We start from the raw sequence: 21,748 nt of genomic DNA on the forward strand, positions 1-21,748 counted from the left end.
GGAGGGAGAGAGGAGAGAAGAGAGTGAGTGAGAGGAAGGAAGGAAGGAAGGAAGGAAGGAAGGAAGGAAGGAAGGAAGGAAGGAAGGAAGGAAGGAAGGAAGGAAGGAAGGAAGGAAGGAAGGAAGGAAGGAAGGAAAGAGAAAGAAAGAGAGAAAGAGAGAGAGAGAGCGAGAGAAAGAGAGCGAGAGAAAGAGAAAGAGAAAGAAAGAGAAAGAGAAAGAGAAAGAAAGAGAAAGAGAGAGAAAGAGAGAGAGAGAAAGAAAAAAGAAAGAAAGAAAGAAAGAAAGAAAGAAAGAAAGAAAGAAAGAAAGAAAGAAAGAAAGAAAGAAAGAAAGAAAGAAAGAAAGAAAGAAAAAGAAAGAAAGAACTTTCTGAAAATATCCTAACGTTCAGGAATATGCATTCAAGAACAGTCCGGATAAAGCCCTGAGCAATTAAATCTGACCTTGTAGGTGACCCTGCTTTAAGCAGGAGATTAGCCTAGATCCAACCTGAATTTTCCTGTGATCAGGTGACCTGGTGATTCCTGGGTAACTTCTGTCTGGGAAGGCTTGTTATGTAGTCCATTTTAACATTACATTCATTGGTCCCTTGATCTTACTTCTCCAAAATTATACTCCCTGCTCCGTAGAATTACTGTTTGTTGATAACTGCAAGAAATCATTATTGAGGGAGTGTCCAGTCCACATAGCTGAATTGTTCTGATTCTGTCCAATACAGAAGAATGTGCTCCATATACACAAGTTAATTTACAGTGTGAGAACAGTAGCGACCAGGTGGTATTGAACTTGAAGTACAGCATTACGCAATCTCTGAACTTGCAAAATGACCGCTATTTGCTTCTGATATATAATGATTATAACAATTGGTACCAGACTTATAGTTTTCTATTTTTCATAAAGAAAAGAACAAAATAAAAAGTGGGCAGGGAGACAAAATTACATCTGGAGATATAGGCAAGCATTATGTTACCTTTCTAGGGGAGTCCCAGTACTTACTTTCTTAGATTGCAGTTGAAACGTCTCACTCGAACAATTTCCTTATAAATGCACATACTCCAAAGGTCAAGCCAGAGCCATTGTGAAATAGGCTTTAAGAGAAGCATAAAACTCCTATCTGACACAGAGTCACTGGCAATTGAAAAAGCAAAGACTGGGAGGGTTAAAGGCTAATTGCTAGAAGAAATCTGGCCTGCTGGCCTAAGGTATTTTGAGTAGGAGCACAGTCAAATGGCAGTTGTGGGATTAATTGGGTGAAAGACATTGTCACCTTGACATTCATGAAAGTACTTGGGAAGAGCGCTGTTTCCTGATATACTGCGGACAGTTCATTTGAACCATGGAGGTAAGATATCTTTTTTTCCACAAATATTTTGCCTTTGCTTTTTAATTGGTGTCAAATAAAAAAATTAAAAACTCCAGTGTGAGAAAACCTTGCACTTATTTTATGAAGTTTGTAAATGTCTCTTCCTGATTGGTTCCCGCCATAATTATGAAAAGTAAATGTATATCCCAAGGACAAAATGTTCAAGCCCTTGGCTTAATAAAATGAAGAGAGCAAAACTTGCAAGCTACAAGCCCCTTTGGAGCTCTTTGTGCTAGTGGGAACATAATGAGCAGTTCTTTGTGCTTCTTATAAATAACTCCAACATCCACTGATCAGCAGCATGACCTCAAGCCAGGCAATTCAGATCTCTACTTCACTTTGCCCAATAATTGTTGTCCATGCAGTAGGTATCTTACGGTCAAGGATGACAGTGCTCTGGCTGCAGGGGAATCAGGTACAGTCCTACGCATAATGAATGCCGTTTGCTGCAAAATTTCACTGCAGTCATGTCATATCAGTGCACAAAATTGTTCTTCTGTTCTGCTCCATCATTTAGTCACTATAATTCTCCTGCCTCATGACATAAGATCTGTTCATAAAAGTTTACACTTTCCCTCATTTTCTTTTTTTCAGTCAAGAGGTCAAAACAGTTCTCCAGAAATTTGCATTCAGCCTTCAGGGTACTTTTCAAGCACAATATAGGAGATGCTCGGTCAGTTTTGTGAACTGGAAATGTAAATTAGCTGAAATAGCTGAAACTTCATTATTAGTGCTTCAAAGAAAGTCAAATCTCCTAACAAAGGATAGTAAGTGCAGAGCAGGGTTCTCTCATTGATCAACTTGTCATTTTTTCACCTTAGTATAACACTGAAGTAAGGAATAAAGGTTCTTTTGAAATTCCCCAGCTCACAAATCTGCCTCCTGTCCAGTATGTAAATCTTACTCCTGCACTACAGCATGATAAACATGGTAAATGTTGAGCTGAGAGAGCACAGATCCACTCTCTTTCAGCACACTTCAAGCAGCTGCCAAAGACTTCACCAGGTTTCTGTGTGAGATGATAACCCAGTAATTCCAGCAGAATCACACCAAACACTTCCACAGGGACAAAAACTTTGTACAACTGCAGTTTAGCCAAGTATTATGGAAGGACTCGTTGACATGGCCTCTCCAAAACCGGCCACAGCAGTTCCCTGGCTCTGAAATGGAAAAAAAAAAAATATATATATATATGTATGCTTCAGTCTGCTTTTCAAGCTACTTAAAGACACAGAGATAAAAAGTGCTTTAGAAAAGATAATCATTCTCCAAATCCTTAACTGAGTTATGATTCTAGCAAAAGGGACTGATCATTTTTATGTGGGAGAGAGAATTACCTTGTAGCTTTCACATCTTAAACCTGTGATATGAAATATTCACTCTGCTCAAGCCAATCAGTGTTTCACTGTCAATGGAAGTGGGTCCAGGCTTTCAGGCATAGAAAATCAAGGGCAAGTTTTGTGACTGGATATGTGAGAGCCAAAGGTCCTTTACTTTCATTTGAGTTCTGAAGGGAATATACATCCAATACTGTATTTTAGTAAAAGTAAGTGTCTGAGTGAGCATTTTGAGCAAGCTGAATTTCAGAAGAAGGGAAGCAGCAAGAATACAACTGAGTAAGAATCTTTCTTTTTGAACTTGTCCTTTCAAAATCTTCAGGAAGTGAAACATGTCCAGTATATGCTGCTCTAAGGGTGTTTTCCCTATTTCTTACTTAGAAAAAAACATCAGGTTTAAAACAAGAACAAATACTCAGATTGTCAATTTAAATTGAATTTTGAGGTTGCTATTCAACTTCAAAGCAACACTATCTTGGGCCAGAAATTCACTCTTATGAAAAGTCCTACTAGGTTTCAAACTACGTTTTTTTTTGTTTGTTTGTTTGTTTGTTTGTTTGTTTGTTTGTTTTCAAACTAAGTTTCTTTGGGCTAAAAGATAATGCTTGTCATAATAACAAACACATGAAAATTTTACCGATATATATATTAGAAAGCAGAATTGGGTTTCTGCTATCAGAAAAGTAAGTTTGTTTAACTGCCTCCTAAGTATAAAAAAAAATGAGAATAAGCTAAAGATGGAGCTTGATCAAGGTGTATATAGGATCAGGGATATCCTTAGGTACACACAAAATACACAGCTGCTAATATGGATACTAGAGTGATTAGAGCAGCCAAATCAAATGGGAATTGAGTCGATTTACCAGATGGCAGTATTTCAGAGCTGACTAAGGAGTTGAACCTATGCAAACCTTTCATCCTTGCTAATAAACAGCCTCATTCTATCTACTTGGTGCATTGCTTCTGTAATTCATCGTGTCTCCACCACCAGGGTGGAGGAAGCTGTGACAATGCTGACTTAGCCTGAGGGAACAAGTGCTGGACTACACGTTGTATGTATTCCTTTGGTCTTGAACATGGTGTGCTGGAAGGTCATGCTTACAGAAAGAGAAGGCACATGCCATCTGTGCCTTGTGCTCGGGAACAGTGGTATTACAGGGTATCTAGCAAAATGAAATCTGCCTAAATTATTGAAAAAAAATGGACTACCTGTAGTGGTCTGCAGTTTTGGACTTGGTTTTCAGTCCACCATTCCTGACTTCATTCCTCATCGGTCAGTTCTGACCCAGCCTCTTGCATTATGAAGACTGATTTACATATCCAAACAAGTGTCTCTTGAAGGGGGAGTTCAGGCTGACAAAATGTAACTCATCCTCATCCTTTTTAGAGTTATTTTGCATAAATAAATAAATAAATAAATAAATAAAATAGATTTACAAACAAAACCAAGGAGATAAAGAAAGAAATTTCATGGAACCAGTGGGATTTTTGAGAAACTACTCAACTATCCATGTAGGTTTATGAAGATGGGGTTGGGGGGAGGGAGATTTCCCAGTTGACACATTTCTCCACTTGTGAACATGTTGAAAGATCACTCATATGTTTTCAATGAAGTCACTGACAGTCAGGAATGCTGGAGGCAACAGCTGTTGGGGATTGATTTACCCCAAGGCTATTTAATTTCTCAGCCTCTCCTAAGGATGCTTGCTAGGGGGAAGGTAAAGAAGCACAACTAAAAATTGTATTGCTTTCAGCAGCTGTTGTTATTCCTGAAAGCCAAGAATGGGTCAAAAAAATGTGATGAAAGTCTTGGATTGTTATCAGCTATAGGGGTGGCCAAAGCTTACTGCTTCCTTTGGGAGTAAAGTTTCCTTTGTGGAATGAAATACAGTAAAATTACTAACTCCAAGAGGGCTTAGTTGCCTGGGAGTTACCATGAAGTATATATGTGTCTTGGAATTTCCAGAATTATATTATGTCAGTTGCAGAGATATAGGTCGTGAAAGGCGGCCCTTGTGTCCAGTAACAGGAGCTGGGACAATCGGATAGCAAGAAAAGATAACATAAAACATTCATTAAAATGGTGGAAAAAATGACTGAAAAGCAGAGTGCAGCTGCTGTATATGTCAGTTAGTCCTTCAGAATGGTCTCCCTCTGTGAAACTCTGGTTTCTCATTAAATCACGTTGTCCAGCCATGCATTAGACCCCAAAACTGTAAGGTATCTGCCAATCTAGTTGAAAATAGGATACATGCACCTCCCAGCAGAGTTTCTTTTTGTAACCATGCATTTTCCACAGCTTGCTAACAGGACTTTTCAGAAAGAACTAACACGGACCATATTTTCAATGAGGAAGAAAATAAAATAACATTTTTGTTTCACTTGGGACCTCATGGCTCTGAATATGTGAGATGACTTGTCGCTTCTCAGACTGCATCACCGGGCATAGAACTTGTGTCTTTTCCCTCCAGCAATGCAAGCTGTTTCAGCCAGTGCCCCATCCTGGGCATTAGCTGTCTGCAGCCTGACAGCTCCTTCATCCATTCCAAATACTTACAGTGGCTCACTTGGGATATGTCTACACCAGGCTTTTAGTATGGATCAAGAGTATACTTTTGAAGCAAATCTCCCTTTATCCCCACTTACTGTGCTTTGTTTCCCATCATGGATCTGTTTTGGAGAGTATGAACCAGATTCGTTCCAGATGAAACTGAAGTGGAAAGTGTGCTCCAGGAGCATACCTCATGTATTGTACCACAAAGCACTCCACAAGACCAGAGCAGAGCTAGTTCAGGGTAGGAACTGAAATGTTCAGGGTAGGTAAACCTGAAATGTGAATAAAGGGACAAATGTGAATAAAGGGATATTAGACACTTAGTACTAGTTGTTTCATTACGCAGATCTACTTCTACTGGTCCACAAACCTTGATAATACAGTTCCACACATGTGCCAGTTAATTAAAAGCCTCTTCATTAAAAACAAATAAATAAACAAAATAACAAAACAACAACAAAAAATCATCAAAAACAAAACCCACCAGGTAATAGGAGAATGGATCCGGAAGTCAATTAGCCTAAAAATTACTATGTTCAGATAAGGATGAGTATTTTTCATGCCAGTGCTGTCTCCTAACACTAACAGAGTTTTCAGGAGCAACACACAAGACTGCAATGACAGAAGAGTTCAAAGACAGCAACATTCGGTTAGCATAGACCTAAAATTGCTTTGAATATTCTTCAGATGCTAAAATAAATGATGAAGCCACAGAAATTATCATAATGCTGAAAAATAGGTAGTGTGCTCTTGAAGAGTATCTTCATATGATTTGTTCCTATGACAGCAGTTAATTGTACAGTGTATGCAGCCACACTACATTAGCACAAGACCGTATGAGAATTGCTCATCAAAATGCCTTGGGATTATTATTTAGTCCTGTAGACACCCAAAATTTGATGCATAACTACAGCTTATCCAACCAACTCAAAATCTTTGGCCTGAAAAAGCTGGAAAAGGGCAAGTCTGAGGGAGTGGTTTGGGACTACAAGGAAGGAATCATTAAATTACTGAAAATTTCTGTCCCACAAGTACTTAAAAGAACAGAATAATAATTTTTCTTGTGGCTTTTCAGCACTTCTCTCTCTGGGACAAAGTGGAAATGAGAAAGAGGAAAAATGCAGAGATTAAGACAAATGAATTATGGACTGTGTCCAACAGAGTTCTGTAACAGTTTTTCTGCTGATTACACCAAAGATTGGATCAGGCACTTTTCATGCAGAAGTCTTCAGAATATTTGATAGCTTCATATCCAGCTCCCTTTCTTATTCACCTGCCAAGGTGCCATTGGAGTGATGGAATACACAAATCCCATAGCACAATGCACTTCCCAAAAAAGAAGTGTCATTAAAAAATTATTTGACTGTTAATAGAAGTCTTATACAACAAAAAACAAACAAACAAAAACATACACACACAAAAGGCAAAAAAAAAAAAAAAAAAAGCCCAAAGCTTGCCCTAAGAGACTAAAAGGTAACAATACTGTATGGAAAAATGGAAGAATGAAAATATTTGACTCTTACATGCTTTTTACCCTATGGAACTCTAACACTGTATGCTTGTACTCACCAAGATGAAGTGTAACCCCTTCTGGCCCATGGATAATCCTTGTCCTCTGAGGACCACCTGCACAGATATCTGTGCTCTTTTTGCAGTAACATCAGGCACACAGGGAGGCTTGCAAGGACCTGACTGAAGCTCTCGCTAATCTCACTAGCTGTAGAGTACAGCCTGTTCTTGGGGCCAGTCCCTAACAACTGAAGAATAAGAGATTGTTCAACTCTAGCTCCAATGTTTATAGAAGTGCTGTCCAACAAAAATCCATCTGTGCAGGTCTTCAGAATGGTTTTCTTTTCCTTGTAAGTTTGATCCCATCTTTCAGCATCTTCTGTTCCAGACACCTGAAGAGGCCCTGGTGCAGCCAGCTCCCTTACCATCTTGTAAAAGCAAGAAAGTGATTATGTTTTTTCAGCCATGAGACAAATAAATTTCTACACTTTACTTAAAAACATTTATTTATTTATTTTAAGCCCAAATATGACATTTCAATTTGTTTGGGAAAATGTTCAGATTTTCCTTCAGATTCACCCTAGGCTTACTCTGCAACATTGAGTATTCACAGACAAACCTTGCTTACAGGAAAGCTTTTGTGTCAACAGTTAATGAAGTACCAGCACAGGCACCAAAGGTATGGAAATGATGTCACCTAAGCTTGTTCCTCAGCACAAGCTGAGTTCATATTCACCTCATATAAGTGCTGTTTCAAAACAAACCTTTATGCAAGCAGAGGAGGAAAGCTGAAGCTCCCAGGCTCCGTCAGCCTGGAGCCAGCTGTTGCTGCGTTCATGGGTACAACCTGGGCATAGTCGTGGCCATGCTGGCTGAGCCTTTCATTCCCACCTCATTTTGCATTTGTGTAATACTGGGCAGAGAAGTGAACTGGAATCTTTCCTGCAAGGGCTCTGTGTAAAGGGAAGGAAGTCAGTGTAAGAGATGTAGGCAGCAGAGCCACCGTCATCTTGATGCTGTAATGACACATGGAGCTCAGGTCAAGAGCAAAGTCTCAATGACAGTGAGTAGCAATGTGTAGGTTTATCAAAGGACACATTTATATCATGAAATATTTCATTGTGTTTGCTCTGAGTCCATAGAGCTTGTCAAGTTATAGCAACAGCTGATGCTACTATAGAAGTGTGAGCTCAAGATGTTACAAATCAGATAAAGAACATACTTTTCAGCCCTCTTTCTTTCCATAGACCTATTTTCTTAATGCATGGTTCTTTAATATGACTGTCATGAGCAGTCCCTGAGCCTGTGGATAAATATAACTCAATTTCATGCAGAGAGCCTGGATCAAGACACAGTTTCTGAGGTCTCGTGTCATTGTAAAGCCTTCCCATAATGCAGTCTCTTTTGTACTGTTGATAGAACTCTTGAGGGCAAGGAGACAGTTGCTTCTGTCTTGTTCTTAGGCACGAAAATCAGTAGGAGAATGTGAAAGGGTTAGAACATGCCATCCTAGAGAAGAAAGTCTCAGCTTGCAAAGGAGACTCTAGTTAGGCAATGACAAATTCCTTCCTCTCATTAGAGACAAGTTCCTCAGCATCAGGAGCCTTCCCTGGAATGTGGCTTTCAGCTCCAAGGTCATTCTAATGATGCTTTAAAATAAATAAATAAATAGATAGATAGATAAATATGATGGTCTAAAGCAAAAGCCTGCAAAGCAGCTTTCTCAGACCCTACAAGCCACTAGTGAAGGAATGAGCAGCAGCCTGCTTGGAGACGTTGAGAAGTTATGAGTTGTGTTCTTGCAGTGCATGGAGAGGTCAGGTCCTGGGGCAAAGCACAGAGAGGCAGATAAGAAACCACCCACATCACCTGCAATTTCAAAATCAGTATCTGTGCAGAGCAGTGTTTCCCACAAAACAGGGTGAAAAGAAAGAAGAAGCATTTGTGGCTCTTTCCACGAATGGTAAGGATGCATTAGGCGATGGCAGAAAGTGAGGAAGCAGATGCAGTTCCCAGGCTCTTCAGCACAGCACAGGGACAGTGAGATAAATATGACAAAGTACTAGAGAATGAGGAAAGATACAGAGAGGGTAAAAATAAACATTTTGATTCACCCAGCCTTGTCAGCCATGAATGAGAATGCATGGAAGCTAAAGAATAACACCAAAAATGGCTTTCATCAATCTGTCTGTCCCTCTGCAACTTGACACAATGAATAATTCAGAGGCACCAGGTACAACTGCAACAAAAAACAGAGGTACAGATACAACAGGGGATTAGTCTTGGTATTGAAGAATATCATTTCTACAGAGGGTATTTAAAAGTAACCATGGATTCATAGGAAACTTTGTTGAAGAGTCTCTTGTAAACTTACCTGGTTCTGACCTCTAGGCCAAGGAATACAGTTCATCTGTGTTCAGGGAAATGGTATTTTCTGGTTTGCATATAAATGCTTAATTAATTACCTATTACAGAAGTTTTATTCTTGCATCTAACACAATGAGACTTTTCTTTACACTGTCACTGGCTGAACAACAGACTAGACAACCTGAACTTCTGAGGGCAAATCTAAGTTCTGAAATGTTCCCCTCATCTCTTAGGATGTCTTGGTCATTAAGGGAAAATAGGTCCTCATATTATCAGATTTCTTTCTACTGAGTGACGCATTTTGTTGTTGAAAACATAATATCTATAAGCAGACAGTGTAAACTTAAGCAGGTGCACGTTCACATATGAAGTGTTACCATGTTATAGTCAGCACCAGTCCCAAACTGACAGCCCTTTAAAAACAACCAGTCAGATTGCTGTATGAAGTTGGATGGGGAGGCACTCCTCTAAAATACTTCCTCATATAAAATGTCTTGAATGAGAGCTGCATTACAGGAGAGTGCATTCGTGTGTATGTTTGCGTGCACACATGACTTCAGACTGAAGGAAGGGAGGAATGTGCTGTCCCGTGGAGGAACTTCTGTGTCCCAGATTACCTCAAATGGGGTGAAAATTTTTAAAAATTGGTATGATGCCTAGTCCTATTTCTTAATTCCTCATGGAGCCTGTAGGCACAAACTGTTCAGCAGCTGGGCTGGGAAAGAAAATTCCCCCTCCATGAAACATTATAGCGCAGTTGAACACATTTACGATTGCACAAAACTTTTCATGGCATCAGCTATTTTCTTTTGGGAAAGGCAAAATACTTGAAAGCACAGCCCTGCTCTACTGCTGCAATTTTCTAAAGAAATTTTCTCTTTTACCCAAAAGAATAGCCGGTCATGAATATGCATGCAGATGCAGGCACTGGGCAAGCTGGGAGAACAGAGCGCCTTTCCCAGGCAGCCAGCCTGCAGGATGCCCTGGAGGAACTGCCCACTTCCAGTGCACAGCCCCTTAGCCTCAGAACAAACTAATGGCCTGTCAGAGATGATCCGAATGAATGTACCTAAGCACAGTGCAGCAGTACATTTCCCTAAGGAATCAGTTCTAACGCCATTTTAAACTTCTCCTTTCTCTCTTTCAGGAAAACCACAAAAAGCAGGATAAACAGTGAGAAAAACTGGGAAGCTTTTTGTGTTTTAATATCTGGAGACCAGAAGTGAGGGCTGTGTTTTTTGTTTGCTGTCATTTCTTTATCACCTATGAAGTTATGTTGTCTGTGCAGGATGTGGTGAAGAAATATTTAGTTGTGTTTTACCTTTCCTTATCTTGAGTTCAGAGTCATTTTAGAGTTACTGGATAACAAGAAACCAATCCCCTTCCAGGCTTGTATTGACTCTATAAGCAGGATGACCTTGAATGTTTCAGCTCCTTTCATGTTCTCCAGAGGAGCAAAAGAATAGCCAAGAAGGTATAGGAATATATGTATAGGTAGTGTGAGTCAGGAAAGAACGGGTATTGTGGGGGTCAGAAGAAGAAGAGGCAATTTTCCATGATGAAAGTAATTCTGAAGGCTCTGTAGTATGCCTCAAGATCTCAGGAAATATGCCTAAAAATGGGTATCCACAGGGTGTTATTTATGGTTTTCCTCTTAATTAGGCTTGGATTGGACCTCCTTAGTTTATAGGGACTTGGCTTTCTACCATATCATCCCAGCTCAAACACATTAATCTGTGAAGCCACAGAACACCACCTGAAGCAGAAAGTAATATATAGGCTTTAATGTGGTGAACTGGTGAGAAAAAATATTTTCAATAGATTTTTTTTACATAGTTCCCAATTCTGGTTACAAATCTCAAGAGATTAATTTCCAGAGTACCTGCAGGTACTCAGCATTTCTAGCAAATAGGTTCCAATATGGCCCATCATGTTCTTTAAAATTGCAGAAGCTAGTTTTGAGCATCCATTTTTAGAACAGCTCTTTCAACTGGCTTCCACTTTCTTAACTCATTCTATCTTATCACCAAAGTCATTTGTGTAGAAATATACTCCAGAGGCCATGTTCTGAGATTTCAAACCCTGAAATGAGTAAATGTATTGATGTCTGTTGGTCACAGAAAATGTTATCTGCATCTGCACAAGATACCACTTCCCTAGACTATAGGATTTACAAGATACGAGATGGGACATCCCACAGATCCAGTTCTGCTTTTTTATATTCAGCACATTTTTTTCTCAAAGTGGAATCCATATGATCATAAAAACTGTGGTAATCTTCCTCACAGGAATAAATAAACCCGAGATACTGGGAAAAAAAGAGTTTATCTTATTAACTTCAGAAAGAATGCCTGGAGATGCTAACTGATAGATATCATCCTGTCTGAGACTGTGATGTCCATTACCAGTATCTGCAGGGGTAGAGAGGAGTATGGAAGTCAGAAGGCTAAAAACACAGCAAAACAGAGATCTTAGCCTACCTGACTAGTTGGGCAAGTGATCAATTGTAGAACTTTGTCTACCCTTGAGAACTTTGTCTACCTTCCTTTTGAACACAAAGATCTGAAAGAGGGTAGGGAAGAGAACAAAAAAGTCAGAGTCAGATCAAAGACCTAGCAATTCAAACTCTTTGTTCAAGAGGCTTCTGTTTCCTTATTTGTTTGTTTTAATTTTTATTTTTTTAATTTTAATTCAGTTACTAATAACGCTACTGCTACAATTACTGCTCAGATCTCAGAGATTACCAGACCCATTTTCAAGAGTCTACCTTGACTGAATTCAGGTGAGACCCTGCCCTATGACAGTCTGGCTTTGATTTGAATGCTGTCCAAGCACCTGAACTTAGACAACATTTTTAAAACATCTAACTGACAGCCACAATAACCTTAGGAATGATCTTTCTCAGCAATGTTTTTGACACTATTATTGAATCTGCATTGTAAAACCTACGTATAAGAAATACTGAAAACATTTTCAACTATTGATGGTTTGACATTTCTTCCAAACAAGAAGATTCAGAGATGCTAAAAGCAGCTTCATCAAACTGCAGTGTTTACAGTGCAGCCATATCCATCTGTGTTCATTGCCTAAGCAGTTTTTAGTTGGTGTCAAGTTAGTGTAATTTAGGGTGCGCTTTCATACTAAAACACACTCTCACATCTGGTTCAATGAATCACATCCTAAATGCAATTGACTTTATTGACCAGATCTCCACTGACTTTCAGGGGAACTTAGACACCTTACCCACACACGTTATCCATTCTGGACACCTAAAATAAAGTGACATAAATACCAACTTAAGATCTCACTTTTGTTAAAACAAAAGGAAGGATACTTTCCAGAGATTTCTCTTTGCTATAATCAAGGCTAAAGTTTGTAATTTAAAATCTTTTTGTTAAAAGCTGAACAGCAGATTTCCATCCCTTGTGCTTGGATCCACTTGATTTAGTCCCACCACGATCTTATCCCATACTTTTCTCTCTCCTCCTCTAAACCTTTTTAGCTGCAGCTTTAAGAGGAAGGTTGGTGTTACCCCAAAAGCTATTTTTTAGTACTACAAATCCAGCTGGGATTAACCTCAGTTCTTCAGAGTTTCTCAGAGATGCTCATGCAGCTGCTGGTTCTCTTTTTTCCTTTCAATTTTTAAAGAAGTTGGTTCAGTCTTATATGACATACCCACAAGAAGGGAAGCAAGGGAAATAGCTCCCAACAACTGTGATGAGTTCCCCCTCTAAAGAATACTAATGTCAACATTGCACTTTGATCTTCAGTCAGTCAGAAATATTTGAAAAATATCTCTTTATTCAAATATTTAACAACTTACATAGACCATAGACCACACCAGGTGACATAATTTAGAGGTTGTACAACTCAGTTCCATAATAAAACATACTGCTTTCCTCATGCTAAGCTGCAACAGATTTTGCTCTCAGTGTAGAGTCAAAAGACCTTTTACCCTGGTATAGATCTGGGATAACCCTGCCAAACTCAACAGAATTAAAAGGCTGTGAAATAGAGTAAATCACAGCCACAGCAACTCATTTAATTTTAACAGAGTTACTTCAGGTTTCCTGCAGTCTAACTAATTGTTTGGCCTTGCTCCACTTTCCCTAAAGATGAATACTTTTTTTTTTTTTTCTATGAAATTTTAACATTGCTTGTCAGAAGATGCCTAACAAACCCATCCTCCAGCAGCACTCTCTGCAGCCTAACCCCACCTGCTGCTCTGGGCTTTGCCTCTCTCCTAACTCTAACTTAACTTTAGCCCTAATATGAGGCTTCATCTGAGTCTTAGCTCAAGATCCTCAGACATGGCCCAGATGAAAACACTTTCAGGGGAGACTTCTTTGTGCAGCTTACCCCTTCTTTTGGTAACCTCTTGGCAGCCCCACTCCAGCTGAAAATGGATTATATTTAGAAAGATACTAAAAAGTGTAAGGGGAGCAAAACAATAGAAATGGAAAGCACACCCGAGACTAAAGTAGCCAAAGGAAAACACAGAAATATCTGAAAATGTGAGTACTGACTGAGAAGGATAACAGCAGTAAGCTATTGTCCTAACAGCTGTACTCCATCCACTCCCATATTTTTCAGCCCATTTATCTTTTAATCGGTGACATTCCTTGTCATACCCTTCAAACCTCACAAGTTTATTGCTGTTTGCACAGTGTAGCTTCCATCCCCAAAGGCTACACGACTGACAGGGGGAGAAATGTATGCAAATATGACTTTCCCTGTGCTCGCTTTGGCAGGCAGACGGCTGCTTGTCTTCCATTCTGAAATCTGACAGTTATAAAAACTTGTCAACTACACTGGTGGGATTTGGGGCCAAAACGGTAGCAATCTAGTGAGGGACACCGAGGCAGAACAAGTACGACTGCAAAATCATCTGGGTTTTGGCTGGAGACTTCAGGGCTCAGGCTCTAAGCAGGCTGGGTACAAACCTCAGATTCCTAGGCAGGAAGGCAGATTTTAAAGTGATTTGGTGCCCTCTAATGGCAAGGATCCTTCTTACCAAAATGTTCTTATGAACATTAACCCCCAAAACGGTCACCACCGGTGCAAAGAAGCTCAGTTCAAGTAGCATAGTCTTATTTTCAAGCATTACTTTAGTTGGCTGACTTGACTGATAGGATGTCTCTCACTGGCTAATTTATATTTCCATTTATCATCTGGGCTTTGTAAAGGATGAGGTATCTTGTGAAGGCAAGTCATTGACATCATACTACGTTTCATGTGCGTGGCAAGGACATGGCCACACCATCAGCTCTGTCATGCCAGAAACAATGGCTGTTTGCCCCATCTAGGCTACATCCTATGCTACCAGAAAATTCTGCTGGTGCCATGGTGGAAACAGAGTCCTATCTGTGGTGAGACCAAGGGGCAGAACTTGTGCATGCTTCTTGTGTGGATGAATTCAATGAAATACAGAGTATATTTCTTAAAGATTCAGAATCGAGTGGAGTACAGTGAGCAGTTCAAAGATCCCTGCGATCACTCAACTGTTCAATTCCTGGAGTCAAATCAGGGGTGTCGGCCTCAAAGAGGCACTTCAGCTGCCCACTCATCAGGTCACATTGCTTTGGGGAAAAGGGGAATTAGAGAGAACTAAAATTCTCTGCATAAATTTAGGCTTTTTCTTCTCCCTGTAATCCTAAACTGGTGCTATTGTCTCTAGCAGTTGTCTAAATATCAGGGCTTTATCTATCTATCTATCTATCTATATATATATAGAGAGAGAGAGAGCGCTTTTAAAAGATAGAAGCACATGGAGCAATACAGGTAGGTGCAAGTTTCCATGCAGCTTCTGTGCTCTGGATGAACAGAAACTAACTGCAAAAGGATGCATTTTGTTCACTTGCCTTGTGTTTCAGTTAATGAGCCCTGGAAGAACAGCAGAAGAATCACAGGATTTTGAGTGTCTGGATGGTAACATAACAGATGAAATTCAGCTTTGATAAATCCAAATCAATAAACACAAATAAAAACAAACATAACTGTATCTAAATACAGCAATGGCCTCTAAATCAAATTTCAACACTCAGTGAAATGATCTCGCCATAACTGGGTAGTGTTTGTTCATGCAGTGACTCTGGAAAAGGCAAATTGAATCACTGAAGAAAGAGTAGATTAAACAAAACATCATTATGACATTATGTTCAAATCCTATAATGTGTCTAGAGCTGTCTGTGTCTCTGGCAGTCACAGCTTAAAAACAGACTGTAGAACTAGAAAGCACCCAAAGAAGCATGACAGGGATGAGCAACAGCATAGAATAGTTTTCATACAAGAAACAAGTAAATAGACAAAGGTGAACAGAATCATGGAATGGAGAGTTCAGAGAGACTATCCGCTGTTTTCCATAGCACAAGACCCAGGGGCACCAAATGTTTTTAAGCTGTGGGTTCGAAAACGAAGTGCTCCCTTTTCTCACCAACCTCTCCCCTTCCGCTGCACACAGTTAAATGTTGAAGTATTGTTACAGGATTTTGTGGGCTAAGAAAGAGCTGGACCCATGTTTGAAGGCTGGATTCATCCTGGGAAGCAGGATGGACCTCAAGTTCAGGGATTCTCTATTATTCTCTTAGGGCCATGGTTTAGTGGGTAACATTGGTAGTGGGGTGATGGTTGGACCAGATGATCTTGGAGGTCTTTTCCAACCCTAATGATTTTATGATTCTTGGCTAGAAGCTGGGTGGAGGAAGATAGGAATTGTTCATGGAAGCAGTGGAAAGGACTCGTAGACAGAAGTTTGATTGAGAAAGATCTACAGCTCTGCAAATCTTCAAGATCTCCAATCATTCTCTGCCTTAGCACTGCTGAACATGGGAGAATGTGACCTGTGGCTGAAGTGATATTGAAAGAAGGTCTTTCTGGTGGCTTGAACAGATCTTTCACTCTTTTCCTGAAAATCTCAAGAAACGTATAAAGCAGATACAGGTGGTTCTTATTTTAGCAGTTACCAATACAATAGAAGTTTGGTGTTGCTCAAAATGCTCTGTGTCAAAGATTCAAGCATTAACATAAGTATTAATTAAAAGCTATGAGATGTCAATTCTCCTCATCTGTCATCCAAATACTGTTATTTTCTTCTCAGTTGTCTTTAAATTTTGCTTAGTGACTCCTCTTCACCTTCTGTCTGCCCCTCAGAAAGACCACCAGTTTGGATGTGAGGGTATCAAGAGTTGGCAGATACACTGTTCTTGTCAGTTCATTTCAGTGGAAATTATCCTTCATTATTTAAAGTACTTACCTAATTATCATCTGAATTCATCCTGTTTTTTCATTTAACCATGAATTCTTGATATGCCATCTACTAAAGAGACTTTGAAACCTGCTGCTTTTCTCCCCTCAGAGGTGATCACACACTCCGATCACATTTCTTGCAGCAATAGTATGCAGTACACGTGATGAGCCACGGACAGAAAGCTGTATGAAGGGCAGCATCACTGCCTTCCTCTTGCCTCCACATCAGTTAATGTGTTACCCTGACTGACCCATTTAGAAGGATGCACTGCCAGGGCTCACAATATCCTTTTGGATAAAGCAAATAAAGTTCTCCAAGCCTGTCAATAAAAGTAACGCTCTTCAGCCTTTGAATAGATAACGTGTATAGTTCTTTACTATCTCTTCTCACTTAACATCCTTTTTAAAACCTGGGGAATTGAATTGTATATACGACTCCTGTAGCATCACAAAAGGTGCCAGAGGCAAAAATCTCTCTACTCCAACACTAGTATTTTTACACTAGACTGTCACACCTGGACATTATACCTGATTTCTTGCCCAGTACTCCCTTCTTCCTTCTCAGTTTTTTTCCAGAGTGCCTGTGATTGAGGATACAGTCCCTGCTCAGTAAGTCTGACCCAAATATCTTTCTCCTAAATGGTACAACTACTGTGAAAGCCAATTACTGCACAGTGGGTTCTTCAGATCTATATCTTCCCAAAATTCAGTATAGGTGCTGGAAAGTATATCAGAAAATAGATTAATAATGGACAGTATGAGTCTTGATGTACTTCCCTGGGATTTACACTTAACCTCTGACTCAACTAAAGGCAGTAGAGGGACCATACACAAAAGAAGTACTTTAAATCCTTTCCCATGCAATTTACATCCCAAATGGATATCCAGTATCTGCAGGCACCACAAATTACAATTCAGAGAGTCAGAGACAGAAGCCTAAGTGAAGTTCCTGGTGTCTGGGCATAGCACCCTCCTAAGGGGATCACTCAGAGGAAAATATGACTGAGGTGACTGGAAGTAGGAGTAAGGGAGAGATGTTGCCCTTGAGAAAGCCTTCTATCCACATCCCAGCACTTTTATTAAAGAGCACCACTGCTGCAGAGAGAAAGGGAGCTTAAGATGTTAGAGCAGAGAAAAGCTTCCTCATGGCTCCACACCCTCAGGCAAGTGAAAACCAATCCGCCCAGCACCTTCCAGAGTTAGGCCCATAAAGATGGGATGAAAATACATGTGAAGCAGTGAGCTATTAGAAGACCAGATAAATAGTTCAAACAGAGTTATTTATTGGTGTGGTTGGATATATTCCTGGAGCATGGCTACATATCTCCTCCTTGCTATTATGTACCTGTGCAAGTGGTTAGTATTTTGGAAGTAAAAATCCCTGCATGGCTCTGCAATAGAAGGTCAGGATGCTTTTCCTTCAGGATCTCTGCTTAAAGGCTCTTTTACACTGCAGAGTCTGAAACAGAGGAGGAGCTGCCTTACTTTGCTTTGAAGATGCATCTGGATCCATCACATAGAAGTGCCTTACTAATATATTTTACGAAGACTTGCTTTTGGGGGTTCATTAAAACCCCCAGTAAAAAAGAGTTTGGGATTGTGAAAACAAGGAAAAAAAAAGGAAAAAAAAAAAAAAGAAAGAAAAGAAATAAGGCAAGGAGCCCACAGACTTATCTTTGCATAGACAATTAATGCATAACCTGAACAGCTCCTCATCCCCCTGCAGTTACTAACCACAAAAAAAAAAAAAAAAAAAAAAAGCAACAGAAGAGTGTGTTGCAGAAAATGTCTAAAAAGACTGTTTCTTGGTCCCCCCTGGAAAGTCCTACAGACCTGAGTAGGGATGATAACTATTTGTCAAAATCAGAATAAGGAATGTGATCCCTCCCACTAAGCAAAAAGAAAAAGAGCGCTCAGCCTTCTGCACAGTGACACCAATGCTATTACAGAAAAGAATATTTCAAGGTGCTGCTTCCCACCCAACCCTAATAAAAGTGGAAACCTCCCTGACCTTTCCCAGATATCTCTCTGGGAACCAAAATGAATTAGAAACTCTACAGGAAAACCATAACAAAACAATATCATCATGCAGTACTTCCCTCTAAAGCAGATATTAAGAAAGGATTTTCAAAGAATGCTATTTCTGCCTTGAAAAAGAATACCCCAAGCTATTCCCAGCAATGCAGACAATCTCCTGTCCCAGCCATACCAGAACCTATGACAAGGACGTCCTGAGAGGCTAAAATGCTGAAGGACTACATCACCTGATGGTGCATGAGTGCCTTCTTCTGTGCCTGGCTTTACTTCAGGCCTGGGGAAGAGAGGTTGGAAAAGCATGGACTTTCTGTCTCATTGTTCACAGACATGTCCATTAAATGCTCACATTATAGCAGTGTTGGAAACTGCTAGCAACCCACTAAATAATAGCGGCCAAGTGCTTTAGGATCTTCTGTTACCACAATAACTACATATCTCCCAAGTTTTGAAACATCAACCCAAGTTGCTCCCAACTATTCCCTAATAGTTTATTTTTCCTGGCAACGACCACATGGTGGTGGTGTATCACCGTGAGTTCAGTGTTCAGGCCTGACTCCCAGGAACTGAATAGTTGGTTAAAGGAGCTGGATATTTACAGCACAACACATTTACAAGGAGGCTTGTAGAGTGAACCCTCTAAACCCACTTTACCTTTGAATTTATACGTATTGCTTAACTGCTTTGCTTGCAGGGCTGTGTGAGTTTCCAGTCAGGAATCTCCCAGAGTTTTTGCAACAACATAGGCGTCACTCAACACGGTAAGTCCAAATGCAGAAGTATTTGAAGTCACATACCATGTATGTGTCAATCTGATTCATCCCAACCTGTATTTTTTTTTTTTTTTAATAATCCTTTGATACTCTATCCACTTCCCAGAAGAAAGTGCTCCTGAGATCTCTATCAGAGTCAAGCAAGGTTGAATGGTCATTGTTCTGAATTTGTTCCTAAAACTCTTCTTCCACAAATCTTTTCAGCCACCCTTCACCAAAGACAGGTACTAAAAAGAATGTGTACTGCATTGTCATTGTGCTTTTCAGCCCATTCACAATATAGGTCTTAAATTAGTTGCTGTATGTCCTTGACTGAATATAGACAGTGACAGCCTGATCTCATACTCAGTGAAGTCAATGGGAGCCTTTCAGTTTTCCCTCATTTGGCCCTGAATCAAGTTCAAAGTTGTCTGGCTCAGGAACCAGATCTTCTGTGTTTGTACAGAGATGATCATTCTCCAGTATGGATGTAGGTTACAAAAAATCCATTCGGACTTTGTGCACAAAAGAAGCTATACGTAACAAAGACAGCATGTCTCAAACCAACAGAGAGATTAGCTCCTGTTTAATTGGTTTGAAACAAGGGCACATCATCAACAGGGACAGGAGAACTGGTTTGGACTTAATGAGAAATGCATCATTTCCCACTCACAAACTTTTACTGAAAACTCACCCTGAACTTTTTGAGTCAGAACTGTTTTAATGACCTTTTTCTTTGCATTGTCACGGCCTTTCTATCTTAATGTTTTGTCAAGGATCGGAGAAATTTATACCACCACTGTAACAGGGCTCTTTTTGCCAAGGGAGTCACTATATACAGGAAATATCAGATATGTCATGAAATGTTGTATTTCTGTATATTTTCTAGACCAAATGTACACAGACTCTGACAGTTCAGATTGGCCACTCAACATCCTGACCAAAAAAATTCTTCTGTGCTTTGCAAGTGTAGCGTAGTGTGTTTGGCATCACAACCCTCTTTTGGTAAAAATGTCTTCTTAAAATCTTTGGAACTTGAGAAAATATTAATCCACATCCACCTATTTCAAGCACTTATTAGATAATTTAAGTCCTTGTGAAGATGCTACTTAACCAGGAAAAACTGAAATCCCCCAGATTTTTTCTTTTCCTGCTGCTGAATATTTATGGATCCACCCAAGTCCTTATAATACAAAGGATTTGGGTGTCTACTTCCTTTGTCCTGACTTTGGGGCCAGCTCCACTAGTGTTTTTCAGAAAATGCTTATTGGATCAGGCCTCTCTGGAAAAGTTCATACCCAGAACCTTCTTCCCTGCAGCTGGAACTTAATGAGCTAGAGTTCTTATGGATATCCGGCATCTTCAAATTTATTTACCTGCTTTGAAGCAGGTCTTCAATCAGTCTTCCAATGCTCAGAGCAGATGCTGAACCTGGCCAATAGAGCAGTTTGAGGAGGTCTTCCCTGTTGAAATTTTCTTATACAAATTCTCTAAATAGTCAGGAAAAATAATGTTGGAAATATCTCTAGATATTTCTGTGGCTATTGTTCTTAGTTTTCCCCAAAATCCAAAGAGAATAAATCAAGTGGGTTATTTGGTATAGTTAGAAAGGACATATCACTTTGAAAATAAATAGTTGTCTGATTCAGATCTATTGAGGCCCCTAGAAGCTGATTTTGCAAAACGGGTTAATTTATCCTCAGTCTAACTTAGCCATAAAAAGTAATTTACAAAGCAGAATATGGCAGAAATTAGACCAGCTATTTCTGCACCTAACTTCTCTCCCTATCTCTTTTTTTTTTTTTTTTCAGACATTGTCAGTCTGTGCTTGAGTTTAACATTAAGTTCAACCATAAGCACTAGCTGTACTTAGAAGGTATGAAACATTGAATCCTCTTTCTGAAGATTTCTCTCTGTTCCCTCAGTGTTACACTCTTGGCTCTTCTCTGGGCATAATGTGACCATGGCAATGTTCAAAAATAACATGAAATTCTTCCAATGTTTGTACTACACTAATCCGATAAAATAAATTAGGGGTACTACTTGCAATGAATCCTCTCCTGAAAGTCCTTTAGTGTCTCACTAACAATGACAACTTCAGAGGTGCAGGCTTGGCTCTTGGCTTTTCTGGGAACGACAGAAAAACAACATCTTGCCTGGAATTACAAAACAGGACAAGTTAAGGCAGGATGAGACACCCACTCCTCTGCTTACTAGCCTTCATAAACACAGGTTGAGATAATGTTGACCAAGAAGAGATTTCAGAGTTCCTTACCTGCATAGCACCAACAGGCACATCCTTTCTTTCTCCTCCTTCCCCTGACACCACAGACACACTTTCTATCCTTCAGTAGCCTCTCCAGGCAGAAAACATGCATTACACTGCTCTGCTTCTTTGGCGTGAGTAGACTGAAGTTCCCTCTTCTCTACCAATTTACCTGCTGGTATCTGCCCAAAGGAAATAACTCTGTTTTATTTTTTATTTTTTCCCCTGCTTTCACTTATCACTGCCTATTGTGCTTATCAGGGACTGGATACCAAAGGTTCAGTGATCCTTTAACAGTGTGGGTGGAGGAAAGAAGTG

The 21,748-nt window shown here is 39.8% G+C and overlaps 1 protein-coding gene across 1 annotated transcript; it reads right to left on the minus strand.

Moving 5' to 3' along the window:
• Nucleotides 1-48: 48 nt before the first annotated feature.
• LOC310894233 (uncharacterized protein) lies at nt 49-21,587 on the minus strand. The gene is made up of 4 exons (XM_083824098.1): nt 21,440-21,587; nt 6,827-7,194; nt 5,350-5,529; nt 49-2,526 (listed from the first exon to the last, which is right to left on the minus strand). Exons 1-4 carry the CDS (start codon nt 21,443-21,445, stop codon nt 2,469-2,471), a joined length of 612 nt encoding a protein of 203 aa, XP_083680224.1. The 5' UTR covers nt 21,446-21,587; the 3' UTR covers nt 49-2,468.
• Between the last annotated feature and the right edge of the window lie 161 nt (nt 21,588-21,748).

This window comes from Anser anser, assembly GCF_964211835.1.
Source record: "Anser anser genome assembly, chromosome: 2".
NCBI classification, from domain to species: Eukaryota; Metazoa; Chordata; class Aves; order Anseriformes; family Anatidae; genus Anser; species Anser anser.

Bases quoted from the DNA above. Each gene is read 5' to 3' on its own strand.
- LOC310894233 (XM_083824098.1), bottom strand. The intron at 5,530-6,826 runs GTGAGTACAAGC...TTCACATTTCAG, and splicing joins AGGGGTTACACTTCATCTTG to GTTTACCTACCCTGAACATT. The intron at 2,527-5,349 runs GTAAGTGGGGAT...TTTCCATTTCAG, and splicing joins ATGATGGGAAACAAAGCACA to AGCCAGGGAACTGCTGTGGC.